Below are 16,675 nucleotides of genomic sequence, written 5' to 3' on the forward strand. Positions count from 1 at the left end.
TCGTTCCGCCACGCTCCAGACGCATCTCCCTGTGCCCAGCCCCGGCTCTCCTCTGGCAGGAGGAGGGCCAGAGGGGAGATGTCGCAACCACCTCCCTCCTCTTTCCCCGCCTTGGCACTCTGTCACCTCCCAGATGAGCGCGCTCGCAGACCGGTGCTGGCGGTCCTGCGCCCGGCATGTCCCCCGAGTGCGCGCAGACGGCGAGCACCAGCTCCCTGCGCAGCCTGGAGCAAGCCAACCGCACGCGCTTTCCCTTCTTCTCCGACGTCAAGAGCGACCACCGGGTGCTGCTGAGCACCGTGGAGACCACTGCGCTGGCGTTCATCTTTGTGGTGTCGCTGCTGGGCAACGTGAGCTCCCTGGTGCTGGTGGCGCGCCGACGGCGTCGCGGCGCCACGGCTAGCCTGGTGCTCAACCTCTTCTGCGCGGACCTGCTCTTCACCAGTGCCATCCCGCTGGTGCTAGTCGTGCGCTGGACCGAGGCCTGGCTGCTGGGCCCCGTCGCCTGCCACCTGCTCTTCTACATGATGACCCTGAGCGGCAGCGTCACCATCCTCACGCTGGCTGCGGTCAGCCTGGAGCGCATGGTGTGCATCGTGCGCCTGCAGCGCGGCGTGCGCGGTCCGGGGCCGCGAGCTCAGGCGGCGCTGCTGGCTTTCATCTGGGGCTACTCTGCGGTCACCTCGCTGCCCCTCTGCATCTTCTTCCACGCTGTCCCGCAGCGGTTCCCCTGCGCCGACCAGGTGAGCTCCCGCTATGGCCGGGCAGATTCTGATGGAGGCGGTGAGTTGGGAGGATAATGCTTAACAACAGCGATAAGCCATTTGCTGCAATTAACTGTTGTGTCAGACTCTGTACCCAAGCGCAGTGAAGTTTCATTTCTTAAATTTCAATGACAACCCTGTGGTGTAGGTACCTAAACCGCCTCCCAAACGCTGTAAGAAGAGTCCCCCAAATTCTTGCAAAGTGCAGTGACGATTATGCGTTTAATAACGGGGAGGGTAGGAGCCAATAGAACTTCTGTGGGAGTGAGAGATAACTAATGGCTTTGTATTGAATTCTGCTTTCTTGCCGGTGTTACTCTGCTGTTATTGTCACATCCACTTTACAGATAAAGAAGCTGAGGCACACAGAACAGGAACTGCTCCAGAGTAGCTCATCCTTAGATCCAGGAGGAGTTGGGTTCAGGAAGGGTTAGGATGGCTCTTTGAAAGCCTGAAGGCTTTCGAAGGAATTTGCAGGTGGCCTAGAGAAGGGGTATGGGAGACTCAGGGGACCCAGATCAATACCGTCTTTAACAGGCTAGAAACTTCCTCTCCCCTCCGGGATCCTGCTTTTCCAACTGCAAGACTGCAAGGGAAGATTAGACTATGGGATCTTACCCAGGGAGCCTTGGACAAGGGATTTTCAGGTTTCCCAGACCCCTGAACTGTTGTTATGTACTTCCAGGGGCTGGGCCAAAGCCTTTGTTTTGGTCAGTGGGACCACAGTTGTCACTAGGTCCGTGGAAGGACCCATGTTCTAAGAAATATTCTCTCCACGGTGCTTCACTGGCTTGGGTCACTTGGAGTCCCGCAGTCCAGTCAGGGATTCCCGGTGCAGGTCTGTTCACATTGCGGCCCGCCCCGCAGCTGCAGGGTTTGTTAGCTCATGGAGATCTACCTGACAGATGCTGTGGAGGACAGAGGCCAGCAGGTCTGGCTGTCTACCCAGTGGGTTCGCTCCTGCACCTTGTGGAGAGGGAAAGGATGAGGTCCGTGCGTGGTGCAAGTCCTGGCTCCTGGCTCAGCCTTCAGAAGGGTCTGCCAGAGGCTGGGTTCTCACCTCTCTCTCTCTTTTCCCACTTGGGTTATTGGGTTTTTTTCTGGTCTGGGCCACAAACTCTCATCCCAGGTCCTAGGCAGGGAAGTGGGGCACCCAGAGCAGGCTGGATGAAAACAAGAACTGCAGTCCCAAAGAAAGGTTGTGGTGATCAGGGAGCTGGGCAGAGAGGTCACCTGGGAAGCCTCATGGTGGAGACAACACAGTCAGACTAGGGATGCTCTGGGTGTGTGACCCTCCAGGGCTGCACACAGAGGGGGGCTTCGCTAAGGACTTCCCCAGACCTATCACACACAGGCCTTTTATTTGGGGGTAGGATGGATGGAGGCTGCATCCTTAACAAGCATTTTTTTTTTTAACTTAACATAAATCAAACCTGAAAGTCTGTTTCTAATTGTTTATTTCTTGTGTGTACATTTTGGAGGTGCTTGTTTGGTTATGGCTTTGAATGACTAACAAGAAGAAACTGTATCAGGCCTGTGGCACTTGATCAAACAATGTGTAAACCTGTGGCCATGCCACCTCAGAGGGGCCAGGAGAGCCAAGATTAGCTGAGCTAGAGGGTACTGGTGGCCTTCAGAGACCTAAGAATCTAGCTCACCCAGCAGACTGTCCTTAATTCAGACACACCTGGGTGACAAAGTGGGCCCCGTACAAGAGGCTTGTAGATGTTTCTAGAATAAATGGAAGCCCAGGCCTAACTTCAAACCAGTAGTCTGGACTAGGATTCTGCCTTCGGTGTTTGTTTGCTTTTAGTTATTCTTTCTCTGTTATGATATCTCTACATCTTTCACAGAGCTTGAGAGATTTCTCATTCTTAAAGAAAAAATGAGGTGGAAGAATTAAAGAATTAATACAACATATCCTAAGAGTGTCTTAAATTTCCATATGTGTATTTTGTACCCTCTCTGTTAGTTTTGGACATACACCTCCTTAACGGGCCTCCTCCCAGACAAAACCGTGACTCCAACTGTGTGTTAACGGGGACCCTGGTGATTGAGCAAGAAAGCCTTTGCATAGAGTGGAGACTTTCCTTCCGTGTCTTGGCTGCCCTGTACTCTACCCCTGGTAGTGCGCAGTCAGAGCCCTCCACAGCCTTTCTGGGATGGCCAGAGTTATACTCCAGGGTGCTTCTAAGGAGATCTGTGCTGCTGGGGGCCACACAGATTCTTTTCATTTCAGTGAAGAAACACCTGCTTGGTTTTAAGTACATTTGGTGAGGGATTTAGGCAAAGCCACTGGGAGTAAATGCTGGGAAGTATGCTACAGAAGGTTGGGACCAGGGTAGTTACCTGCAGGAACCCTGTTGATTGAAATCAGTACAAGTGGGATGGGGGGATCTTGTAATGAAAAAAGTAGGATGCTGCTTTCTGGCTCTTCCTTTTCCCTGACTTCTCTCTGACCTGTCTGCAACTCCCCGCCATGTTAGTCTCTGAGTTACAGTGTACAGTGTTCTCTCCCAAAGTCTTACTTCCTACAGTTTGAGTTACCAGCCGTTTTGGTTACTCCTGAACAACCAAGGTCTGGTAATATTAAATGGAGAATTGCAGAAATAAAAAAATTCCTGCTTTAAATAGTTTTATTACAGTATATTGTTATAATTGTTCTATTTTATTATTAATGCATCACGATTCACTTACGTGCTTGGTTAATATATTAAACTTTATCACAGGGATGTATATAAAGGAAAAAGCATATATGAGGTGTGATCAAAATAAATGGTGAATATTTTAAAATCATTTATTACAATAAAAAGACGCATTGCCATTAATCCCTCTTTACATTTACATATTGCTATCAATTCCTCCTAAATATCTTCAAAAATAACTTGAATGTTGCTGCTGAGTGCCATCCAAGGGAAAGGCAGGTTTGTAAAAACATTAGTGTGTCCTCAACCAGCTTATTCACTGGTTCAGGCACCAAGTGATTTCTGTCTCTTCCCCAGAGTCAAAATGTCCATGAAAAGTAAGTGTTTTGAATGGATTCAAGACATAGAGGCAGCTGCAACAGCACAATTCAGGATATCACCAAAGAGAGCTTTCAAAACTGCTTCAGAAAGTGGCAAGAATGATGGGATAAATGTGATCAAAATGAGGGGGAGTATTTTGAGGGGCATTAATGGCAATGTGTCTTTTGCTATAATATTTTTAAAATTTAAACATTCACCATAATTTTCAATCACACCATGTATAGGATTCAGTACCTATGGTTTCAAAGATCTACCAAGGGTCTTGGTAATCCCTGAAAATAAGGGGTGAGGGAAACTACTGTATTTTCTCTATTCCTGCTAAGGCAGCAAACAGAAACTCCATAGGTCCTCAAGGGTTGTTTGAGTGTGTAGGAAACATCCCTCTTTATAGGCTCAGCAGCTGAATAAATATGTTGAAACAAATGAAAGAGGGTGGGGAGCAGGTAGTAAAAAAGGACAGAGAAGGAACTGGCTTAGATTGAGCTGAGTCTCATATTTAAAATTCACAAAAGTGCATTTTCTCAGTCCTCATAGATCCTGCCTGTCCTTTCTCAGTTGGACATTACATGTGGAGGTTTTGGATGGGGGATATTTTTCTTTCTGAATCGTATGCTGAGGGCCCAACTAATCCCAAACTAGGGGTTCCTTCCCCCCAAGGAATACTGGAAAGGAAAACAATGCTCCTTAGAGCTTCCTGCTCATCTGAGACAGTCCTGAAACAGAGACATAATGACCTTTGTGCACTTGGGCTGAATGTGCCTACCCGTACCTGGTGCCCAAACTCTAGATTTCACTGAAGGGAGGATGAGATGGTAGCTATGCTAGAAACATTAGACCTTTTGGCATTGTGGACTTTGAAATCAAATGTTCTGGGCCCATCTCTGACCACTGAGGAACTGTGTGACAGAGGACAAGCTGTCCCATCTCTCTACACCTCACTTTCCTTCTTTGCAAAATGGGCCCAAGAGCAGTATCAACTGTATAGCATTGCCATAGGGACTCATGTTCAAGAAACCTGGCACATAGACAGTTAAGTGCTTGAGAATTGCTAGCTATTGTTAGTTTTCCTTATCTTATAAACATTTTAAACATTCTTCAAACAACATAATTCTTCTGATTGCTATAAAACAATAGGCTCCCATTTTAAGAGGGACACATCTTAGCAACACTGACATCTTGGCCAAGTCAGCTCAGCTGTTCCAACCGGATGCCTGCCTGTATGTGCTGGGGCCCTGGCCAGGTGGTGACCCACACTGGTGGGTGGGGAAGACCATCCACCACAGCCAGCATGTGCTGCCCATTCATTCTACAAACATTTACTGAGCACCCCTCCCCTCTTAACCCTGCCATAAGCCATGCAAATGTATCTCCTAAGCATACAGGAGGTTCCAGACCCTGGCCTAATTTCATAGTCCATAGTAATTCCACAAGTAGGTGTTCTTACGTTTATTTTCTGAAAGAGGAAATGCTCAAAGTCACAGCAGGCAGAGGATAATTCCAGAATGTGTCCCAACTCTGGCTCCTCTGGGTGTCATCTCCCTGAATTCACACTTCCTCAGCTCCATGCTTTCTTGATTTCGTACCAGGCCCCTGTTGTGATTGTCTCTCCTGAGTGTGGATTGTCTGAGAACATAAGCAGTTTGCTTGCCTTTGTTAATAAATGTTAGAGAATGCTTTTAAAATATAACAAAGTAAGTCCATCTCTTGAGTTGATGTTTTCTTTTCTCTGTCCAAAAGTCAATAGAAGAATAGATCTCTAAGGAGGATTCCTCATTGTTTAAAATAACCTTGCAATTTTCTGTTTTGTTTAAAGAGGTAGGGCAAGGAAAATGATTTACCAAAGAGTTCACTGGGGCACTGCAGGAAGAATCATTAAAAAAGCTTTTAGGAAAATAACAGGAACCAGGCAGCATGTGAAAATGGTTCCACCGTGTGGGGAGGGGTCAGCACTTGGGCAGTGCCTGTTAATGGATTTCCTGATCCTCAGGAAATACCTTCATTGGGTGGTTTTTTACTGAGCACCTAATGTATGCCTGGCATAATTCTAGGTGTTGTGCTGTTGCCTTGAATAAGACAGGCTTCTCTTCTGCCCTTGCCTTTGGTAGAGTACTGAGAAAAGGCAGGCTCCTTTCTGAAGACTAGGTGTGGAGGTAAGAGGAAGTAAGTAAGACAAGGACATGGAGGAATGGAGGGGCATTACAGGCAGGGGAAAGAGCCCATGTAGAAGCAAGGGAGCAATGACTGACACTCTGAGCCCTGCAAAGGGACATGGGCTGGGCTTGTGCAAAGTGGTGGTGGCTCCCCTTTAGGAAATGTGAGCTTACCTGGTGAGGAGATGACTACCTGGAAGGGATCAGGGGAGAATGAGAGGGGTGAGTGGGTTGGATAGCAATTAAGGAAACCTCAGGTTTCTTCTGATGGGGAGGAGCAGAGGGCCAGTCCACAGGTTTCTAGCAGCATGGAGAATGGCAGCTGTGTGCCCTGACTTGGTGAGTATGAACCAGGAAAGTGGGATAGACAAAGCTTACCATGCCTCCTACAGAGATGTCCTCAAGACAGTGGGTGAGTCTGTGATTCAAGAGAGCACTAGGAAGTTAAAAAGCAGGTGGAAGAATCTTCTGCTAAAGGAAGCCTTGAAAATGAGCTGGATGAGCTGGCAAGGGAGAGGCAGAGATTGGGATGGGGCAGATGAAAGTCACACTTAGTCCTTCACTGGGCCTAGCTTCCACCTTCATCCCTTTGTTCCTAACCCCAGAACTCTGCCTTCTGTCCCCTGGCTGAAGCCGCCCTTCCTTCTGGATGCAGCATTCCTAAGCAACTGCCCTGTGGCCTCTGGAGAGCAGGCCAGAGCCTTGCTCATGCACACTGGCCTCACAGTGGTAGAGCCACTGTGCCTGGAGTCAACAGTGATGAAGCCAAAGAATTAAAAAACACTTGTTGACACTGCCAGTTCCACTTCAGTATTTCAGTAACCAGGCAGGCCTAGCACTTTTGTTTTACAAATTTACTTTTTAAAAATCAGGAAACGTTTCAAATGTGCAGAGCAAATACAGAGAATATAATACCACTACGACTCCTACCTTTTGGATTTGACATGCTGCCCAGCTTCTCGACAAATCAGAACCTGTAGAATACCTAGAAAAAGAATGACTTGACAGATGGACTTTCTCCCACAGAAATATAAGTGTGATACTAACTCACCTCTCTAACTGTGGTCATAGGGCCTGTTTTGTTTTGTTTTTTTCTAATGAGTACAGACACTGCATTTAATCACCAATACTACATAATGCCCTTTAAAGAGCAAATCAAGCCATCACTTGGGCCACCCAGGCCAGACTTACTGCCTCTTAGCTCCTGATGGGGCCTGTTCAGAGTTTTTATCTTATTTCCTTATAACACGGCCTGTCTGGAGTGGGAGCCACAAATAAAAAGGAGAGAGCATCTTCTTTAATGGAATTTGGGAAGTTTCTTGGGACAGGTGCCATGTCTATATTGAAAATATCTAGTTAGGTATATTCAACTATCATGGTGATCTGAGTTATGTGTTCAATCATTTTCCTAAAAGCAAACTTTTATCACTCTGTTTTTCTTTTATAAAAAATATAGGAATGCCATTGAAAATTTAGAAAATTCAGAGAAGATGAAAGAATAGAGCCCTTCTCACAAGCAAATACCTTTAGCTTTCTCTAGTGAAACCTTCCAGTCTTTTTCTGTGTGTATGCATATTCCTTCACACATACACATATTTTTGACATGCTGGGATTCTTTGGGAATGGACTTTGCAATGGGAACATGTGTGCCATGTTAAACTATGTGGTTATGGAAGTTGAGGCAAATGGAAGTTTTTATAGGCAAAATGAGGAGGATTGCATAAATTATTTTGAAATAATAATCTTTGGCTACAAGAAGCCATAACAAGCATGGCATCAGCCAAGATTAGACAGTTGCTGGGCCAACATCCTCTCAGAAATACTTTTGTGTAATATTGTGGTGGCCTTTGTGCAAGGTTGTGGTTCTGGCAGAATCTTTGCAATCGTTCTTCTTATCAAGCATATAGAAGATATGCAGAAGGTGCCCTCCTTCATAATCTCTCAGTTTTATTTATTTATGTATTTTTGTTGGGGTTGACATAAGCAACTCTAGTTTGATTCTATCAGCTTTCATACAGACATAGCTTAGGGACCTGATTTTTTTTTTTCCCCAAATGTAGAGATAACATCTTGCTGTACTCTATCACTACACAGTTTTCTACAGTCTTATTCAGCCTGGCAGATACCCTGGAGAAGGGTTTTAGAAAGACCTGAAGTCCCTAAGGAGTTTTAAGAAATAGCTTTGAGGTCAATGTTTTTTATTCTCCCTATACATATTTTTTCCATTACTAGTGTAGGAATTAGAGACTAAGTCACATTTAAGACTGGAACCCTTTCTTCTGATGAGTGCTTCAGCACTTCTGTCCACATCTGTTGCTCTCAGTGTGCTGATATGAAGTGTCTGTGGTGGGCAGAGGTCTGGCCCACAGTGGAGGCTGTGTGGATTGCCTAAAGAGCAGCAGTGAACTTGCTGCCAGTATTCAAAAGATCCTCAAGAGACACAAGCTTCTTTCCAAACACCAAAATGTAGAAAAATGTAATAAGCCTTCTCCGGTCAGGTGTGGATGGTGAGGGCAGAGGAACAAATTTTTAGAACATCTAGGTATACTCCTATAATCCCAGTGCTCTGGGAGGCTGAGACAGAGGATCACAAGTTCAAGCTCAGCCCGGACAACTTAGTAACTTAGTAAGAACCTGTCTCAAAATAAGAAAATAGAAAGGGCTGGGGATGTAGCTCAGTGCAGAGGCCCTGAGTCCAATCCCCATTACAGATATTTCTTGTTTAACAACCTACCTGTTTAACGCCTGTTTGGGCTTACAACTGAGGTGTGCTGTTTGGACTTACAACCTGCTGCTCAGACTTAAAACCTGTCTTTTTTTGGTACAGTTCTGTACATCTTGTTTATAGACCTTCAGTGTCTTTATTTTTGTCCAGTACATCTTGCTGATTGTACTGTATAGTACAGTACTGAAATTTTATGTTCTGCTATATATTACAGTACTACATGGAGGACTTATGCAAATAAAAGCAAAATCATCAAGTTGGAGTTTCCTTTGACTATTTCTTTGTTCTGAATGTTGTCATGTACATACTGTATACCATTCCTCATTTAGGGACCAATTGATATAATGACCTAGTTGCAGGAACATAATTTGGTTGTTAAACAAGGAGTGTCTCTACTTAAATAAGTAAATAAGCAAGCAAGCCTAGTTTGTTTGCAACTTATTAACAAACAAGAAATGAAAGCAACATTCTCATTTCCCTTTTTAAAATACATATGTGATCCAAATATTCTTTTCCATTTGTCTTACTTTGGGATGAGCTTTGCTAGGTCCCTGAAGTCCTTTGTAACTGCAAAGGGACAATGTTGGGGAAAATATTGTGATTAAAAACCACACTTTAAAAAAAACAAAACACACTTTTAGTATGTTAGACTGTTGATCCAGGAATTTAAACCTTAGTTTCCTCCTCTGTGAAATGGGAAAAGTAATAATGTGCATTTCAATAGATTTATTGTGAGCATTAATGACATAATATGTGCAAAGCAATTCCTAGTGCATAGTAAATGTTTCATGCATATTAGATGCTGTTATTTACTGTTAATACTATTTAGGAAGATGAATAACTAGTTGATTGCATTTTAAGCTTGAACAACTAATTATGATATAGGTTGGTAAATGTTAAAATTTCTTTGCTTCTGCCTGGTATGTATAATATTGGTCAAAAGAATGAATGGATGAAGGTGTTATGGCATTTGTTTAGCTGCACTGCCCACCAAAAATCAATAATGTGTTCTTTTTTTTGCTTTGTGGTACTAGAGATTGGAGCTAGGGAGAACTGTACTATATCCTTCCCTTTTTAAATTTTGTTTTGAGACAAGGTCTTTCTAAGTTTCCTAAGCTGGCCTCGAATTTATGATTCTCCTATCTCAACTTCCCCAGTAGCTAGGATTACAGTTGTACACCACAGTACCCCACAATAATGTGGTCTTTTTACTTGCATATGCTCTTAAAAATCTGTTCTACATATCTAGAAATATTCAGGACAGCTTATTTTCCAAATAGCTTTGTTCCTATAGTCAAGTGCATACAGGAAGTTTGGTGTGTGGGGAAAAACAGTCACACAAAGGGAGATACGTATGTTTGTTTTCTTTGACATATTTATTTGCTGGAAGAAATTGTTGCAGCAGCTCTTGGTAACTGTCCAAGAAGGCCCCCACCTGGTATTGCAGTTCTGTAGTTCGTGTTAAACATTTAAATCAACACAGAGTAGTGCTGCTGTAAGGCTACAAACCTTCACGTTCTTCTGCCATATTCCAGGGGTTTTCATCTGGAGCTGAGAGCTGGGGCTGATTTTTTGCTTTGCGGTTCTTCTGGGTTCCTCTGGGAAAAAGATACACAAGGTCAAAGGCCCCAGGTCTAGGCACCAGACCAGCATGGAGCAAGAGATTGTCAGGTTCTTTGATGCAGCTTGACACACTTGATTTGTTTTAGGTTTGTTGTTGTCATTTGTTTTCTTTGTTTTTTTGAAAGGGAGTCTTGCTACATTGCTGAGGCTGTCCCCAAACTCCTGGGCTCAGGTGATCTTCCTGCTTCAGGCTCCCAAGTAGCTGGAAATACAGGTGCATTCCACTGTGCCTGGTTTTGACACATTTTAGACACTTGAATGCCTTCTCTTCCCAAATAGACATTTAATGCTTTAGCACAGACCCTGTTGCATACAAAGTACTGTATGACTGTACAAAAACCTTGATCCTGTTGCTATATGCTTGTGTGTAGCACATCACCTCCAACCTGTGCAACCTTTCTTGGGTCAATTTTCTCTTTTTTTAAAAAAAAATTTTATTGGGTTTTTTTAAATATAGATAATGATCACATTCATCATAGGGAATTGTACCTGTACATAGTATATCTTGATCCTTCTTTTTTTTCACCATTCCCCTTCCCTCCCTCCAACCCTTCTTCCCTTCCCATTTACAAAAGCTTCATTTCCATTTTTTCCCTTTCTATTCTCTTTTTTCCTTTTCCCTTCTTTCTCTTTCCCCTCCCCTCTTCCTTATTCCCCTTCCCATTTGAACATTTTCTCCTACTTCCCCATATCTATCCTCCATTTTGATCTTTATTTGTGCTTTTGGTTTTTCCACACAAGAGAAACTATGTGATACTCAAACATGTGTGTCCAATTTATCTCACTTAATCTCACCCTGGGGAAGTGGAAAGGCCCACCCCTGGGAACAGCCTCTAGCTCTTTCCAGCCTGTGGCTCTGAGGGTCAGTGCGTCCTCTGGAGAATGGGAACAGTAATTATGGCTCCTCAGAGGGTCAGAGGCACATGCTCTGTAAGGGGGCTGTGGCGGGCAGGGGTGGGGGATTCACACCATTTGTGCAGTACAACAGCATAGCAGTGCCAGGTGACCGCCAGCTAGAACTGAGCTGTAGGCCAAAGATGCAGCCAGCATCTAACAAAGTTCTTTTCTTTTCTCTAACTAGGAAATCCTGATTTGCACCCTGGTTTGGCCCAGCGTCGCTGGAGAAATCTCATGGGATGTGTCTTTTGTTACCCTGAACTTCCTGGTCCCGGGGCTGCTCATTGTGATCAGTTACTCCAAAATTTTGCAGGTATGTTTGATCCAAGAGCTGCACTGAACTTCACTAAGGCTCAGGCACTTCCAGTGCAAACTTAGAATTTCCAGGTTGGAAGACATCTTAGCGTCATGCCTGTCTACTCTTGATTCGCTGACCAGAGCCACCCCTTCTGCAACACTCAGGGGTGACTATTTGTTTGTTTGTTTTTTCTAAATAAATTATGTCCTTATCAATTTTTTCTCATTACTAAAGTGATACAAGCTCATTATAAAAAATTAAATTCAAAACAGGGACAGAACTATGTAGCAGAGAAACTGAAAATCTACTCTCCTCCATGTAACAGCTCAAGTACATGTTGGCAGGTTATATTTCCTGTATAGTTACATATGTCATATGTATCATAATATACTGTGTATGTGTATTTGATGAACCACATGAAATTGTAGGTTAAATTGGCCAATTAGCTGTTGGCACTGTTCATTGTTCTTTTCAGTTATAAGATCATGCTATCTGCTCCATAACTTCCTTTTTTCCCTTTGTATTATACCATAACATCTTTCCATATTAGTTCCTTATGTCTCTATTTGTAATGGCTTTCCATCATTCAAATATCATATAATTTATCTTACGGACTTTTGGGTTGCCCATTGTTTCCCTAACACAAACACAATAATAATCAAGAATATACACTTTTTAAGACTTTATTGAAGTATAATATACTAATAGAAAAGCACACCCAGTTTATGTGTTCTGCTCACGAATTGCACACATTCATAAAAGCTGCTGCCACATCAAGAAAGGCAGTGTTGCCGGCAGCTCCTCCTCTCACTGCCCTCCCTCTTTGCACCCCAGGAAGGTACATTTCAAATGTCTCCTGACTTAGGAAATGATGTCTACCCTCAAACAAATACATGCCGGGACATGAAGAAAAAGAGCCTGCCTCTGCTTCCTGCCTCTTCTGGTAGCTCATCTGTGTGGAGGGTAGCGGCCCAGCAAACACTATGTACTTGTATTTAGGTGCATGTTAAAAGGGTTCCTCCAAAGCCTTTGCATCTCTTGGAGGTGGTGCACTTGATGAATCTTGGTTTCATGGCACATGTGGATTATCTGATAAATAAACTTATTGAAATGGAAATGTCCTGCTCACCATCTGGCCACTTTTATGGCCCTTTTTCTGTACCTGAGGATCTGTAACCCTTTTAGATGTTCAGAGCCCAAAGCCAGGCCAACATCCATCCAGGACCACTAATCGCTGCTTCTGTGAGAGATGGCCTCCCAGGTCACACCCTACAATCCTCCCTACCAGGTAACTGTGAACCCTAAAAAGACCTGGGCCTTACTCGAGTGTGAGTGTGTGAGACAGATCAAGCCCAGAGTTAAGGCCTGGAAAGTGCTTGACAGAGGGGCCTGGCATATTTAATATTATAAAAATGTGCACAATTATTATTAAAAGGAAGGCCATGAGGGAAAGGGGAAGAGAAATATAGAATGAATAAAAATTTATGTAAGAACTCTTTCTGTAGTGTTTAACATGTACAAAGGATTAATTCATTTAGTCCTACAAAGAATTACAGATGAGAAAACCCAGGCACCAAGAAGTTATGTAATTTACCCAAGGTCACATAGTTCATAAGTGGCAGTCTGAACTCAAGCAGTCTGGCCCCAGAATCTCAACACTTTAAATCCTCAAACATTCATGAAGAGTCTGCTCTCTGTGAAGTACTGGTGAGGGGTAGGGAGGGACACGGATGTGTACATTCTCTAAGAGGGCAGACGGACAAAGGCTACTGGCATTTAAAGGAGGAAACTCTGGAACAAGGAAGAGTGGTGTGCAGCCCGTGTGAAAACACTGCCCACTGTGACAGGCTGCATGTGCATAAAGGGTAAAGGAGCGGGGCAAAAAGGCCACAAAGACAGGCATGGAGACTTGAAAGGGCTACTTCAAGAACCTGGCTTTGAGTCACACTTGCTGTGTGGTTTTGGGTAAATTATTTACACTCTCTTAGCAAAATGGCAGTCATAATAGTGGGAGTGTGAAGTTGTTGGGAAGCATGTGAGAGTCTCTGCAGCTGGGACATTTAGTGTCTGCCTGGCCGCAGCAGGAGATAAGTAAAGTCTGCTGTCATTACTTGGTAGGCCAGGCTGTTCTCCCAGCCCTTCTCTCTGAGAATGCTGGGAAATCGCCACGCTGACGTTTTCACGAGAAGAAACAGCAGGCCAAGGTTTGGAGGCAGCAAGAACAAGGAGCTGACACTGATCAAGGCTGGCTGGGAGGGGCAGCAGCATCTGAGCCCCCTCTGTGGGGTGCACTCCTGAGTCCCATAGAGTCCCAGAGGCTCTAGTATGCCCCTTGTTCATGATGCCTCACTTACAAACCTCCTACGAGGGAGAAATGATTTCCTGCCCATGCCCACCTTATTCTCAAGGACCACCTGGAAAGGCTTGGGGAGACCCGATGATCAGGCAAGGTCCTCTTCTCTTGCCTCTGACTGCAGTGTGCCACTCTCCAAGAACTGTGTGTCTAAACTCACAACCGCCTGTTCCCACCACCCCACTTCCACACACAGAGACCCCAGGTCAGCTCCTGGATGAAACAAAAAGTCTACATGACTCACAGCTGTGAAATGGTGCACAGATTAATGAGTCAAAAATATAATTTAGATCCTGTTACTTCCCTCACAAAGGCAGTAAAATAAAAACCCTCTCCAAAAGTCCTATGTGATCTCTCCTTGCCTGTTCCCATAACCTCATTTCTTCCCCCTCTCTTGTCCAGGTTGGCCTGGGGACTGCTCCTCATACTTGCCAACACATTGCTATCTCAAGGCCTTTGAACCTGTCATTTCTTCTCTTGATCTCTCTTCCCTTGATTGCTGCATGTCCCATGACCCACTTGTTTTAGGTCCTTACTCAAAAACACCTTCCTCAGAAATGCTCCTTGTCTTTCTCTAATTCATTACCGTGATTTATTTCTTCCTGAAGTACTTATAAGCCCTGTTATATTCCACTGATGTGCATTCATTTGAGTATCATCTATCCTGCCCTCTAGAGGCAAGCTCCATGAGGGCAGATATTTTGTTTTATCCATTGCTGTGTCCCCATGCCTAGAACACAGGTTAGCTTGTTCACGGTAGGTGCTCAGTATTTGTTAAATGATTACACCAACAGGGGCTACAGGGCCTTCTCTTCTTGAGCAGTGGGAAAATCACTGGAGAAAGTCTTAAGACACTGGGGTTCCAGACCAGGCTTTATTACCATGTGAAGTGACTTAACTAAACCAGGCTTGTCTTTCCATTGGTGCCAAATAGGCCTTGGTAGATTGTTTAATGAAATAAAATAAAATAAAATATGATGTTTTTAAAAATCACAATGTTAATACAAATAGGAGACTGTTGAAAAATTACTTTCTACTCTACTGGCAAAACTGATTGCCCATTTCCCAGGAGGACTATGACATTTGTCTTCCCTTGGCACCTGTGAGTTTGCCAGATGGGTCATTCAGGAGTGGGCAAGCTGCCTCCAGGTGGATGCAGCATCTGGGCAGGGCGTTGGAGTTTGCCTCTCCTCTCTCCTGAAGGTAGACAGAACACAGAGGCACTGAACCAGCTTTTCTGCCCAAGCTTTTCCTGTCAAAAGCATGATCTGTAAAACCCACCACTGTTCATTAGCCATGTTCAGAGGACACAGAACGATAGCCCCCACCCATCCCCACCAGCCGTGTCTCTACCACCCTAACCTAGGTCCTGTCATCTCTGGGCCTAAGAAGTCCCCATCTTGTGTCACTGTGATCATCTGTTGTTCTAAGACAGTATCTAGAATGCTCAGCAGAGCTCTGTGTGATGGTAGATGTTAGGAGGGATTTTGGTCATAGGAGTCAGAAATACTGGGATTTTTGTTGCAGGACTTCAGAGCCTTTATTATACCTTGGGAATCTTCAACACAGGGATAGACCAGGCAGGCACCACTGCTAAATCTGATCACCTACTTCCCCTTTTCCCACAAAGCATCCCTTTGGATGATACTCCTTGGAACTACCTTTGGGAACTGTGCTCTTAACTTCATTACTGGTTCTGACCTGGGCAAAGGTTCAGAGCAGGCTTCATCTTGGCTTGTCCCCTCCCATTACCCTTCAGGAGCTGCTTCATGTGCTCTGGCTAGTGGCCATATTTGCCCTCTGCCTTCCCAGCTTCCTCTTTCTTTGTGACTCATACATGCCATACATTTTCAGTGGCTTTTTCCAAGTGACAATTTTCCCAAGAGAATGGCTCTGAGTAACTCCTAAGTGCCTTCTATCAGGCTGTCAATGTTAGCTGTTTGAGGTTTGGCTTACATCATCCCCTAGCAACCATTGCCATGACTAGCCAGGATGCCTCTACCCTTTGTAACCACATATGTTTACTGTTTCCCCTCCCTTTGCCTTGTATACACCAGAATGGAAGTGCAGTGTGGGCAGGGGTCCCTTGCTTATTGCTGGGTGTTCAGACCCTATACAAATGCTTAGCACATAATAGGGGCTCAATAAATATATGCTGAATGAGCCAGTGAGTGTATGGTTTGCAGTTGGAAAACCCTCAGACTGTCTCAGAGAAACAAGAGAAACAAAACTAAGAAACAAAATTGGTTTCAGCTAAATATGAAGGCATTGGGCTGTGAATACCAAGCCCTTCTTTCTTGCCTGCCCCTCATTCTCCAGCTCTGAGCAACTGCCCACCAGTCAAGGAAAGGAAGGTGAACCTTTCAGAAAGATGGAGTCTCTGGTCTGATGATTCTAACTGGGAGATCGCTGACTGACCCAACCTTCAGAAGCCTCACCTCTGTCGGTGGGAGCCTCCTCCACCTGCTTGCATTTGACAGCAGCCCTGGTTCAGTGGCATGATGTGGCAAAAGGGACATGGGGTAGGGAGAGGTTTCCCTCCTGGTCTTCAGAAGCTCATGGGGATGTAAAGGCAGCCAGTCCTAAAAGGACAGTTTTAAAGGGACTCTTTTAGAGGACTTCGGAGAAAACTCCAAACCAAGCCTGTGATCCTAGATAAACTCTTACATTCCAGTGAGCTTGAATCACTTGGGGGAGTTTAGGAAAAGTGCAGATCTCTATCCTTCTCAGACTCACAGAATCAGAATGTGTAAGGATGGACCCAATTAGACATCTGCATTTTATTGCGTGCCCAGTGTCCATGGAGCCACACTCACAGTCCTCCCTCCTGTGTGCCATG

At 44.7% G+C, this 16,675-nt stretch overlaps 1 protein-coding gene across 1 annotated transcript in view; it reads left to right on the forward strand.

Annotated features, from left to right (window-relative positions):
- Positions 1-16,675, forward strand: part of Ffar4 (free fatty acid receptor 4) — a 25,867-nt gene continuing 9,192 nt past the window's right edge. Inside the window, exons 1-2 of the mRNA XM_004838524.3 lie at positions 1-743; positions 11,370-11,498. Coding sequence (XP_004838581.1) covers positions 177-743; positions 11,370-11,498 — 696 coding nt within the window. The 5' untranslated portion in view covers positions 1-176. The remainder of the gene's footprint in view (positions 744-11,369; positions 11,499-16,675) is intronic.

The sequence above is a fragment of the Heterocephalus glaber genome, unplaced genomic scaffold (assembly GCF_053883595.1).
Source record: "Heterocephalus glaber isolate CG9 unplaced genomic scaffold, H.glaber_assembly_v1.0 deba00001497, whole genome shotgun sequence".
NCBI lineage: Eukaryota > Metazoa > Chordata > Mammalia > Rodentia > Bathyergidae > Heterocephalus > Heterocephalus glaber.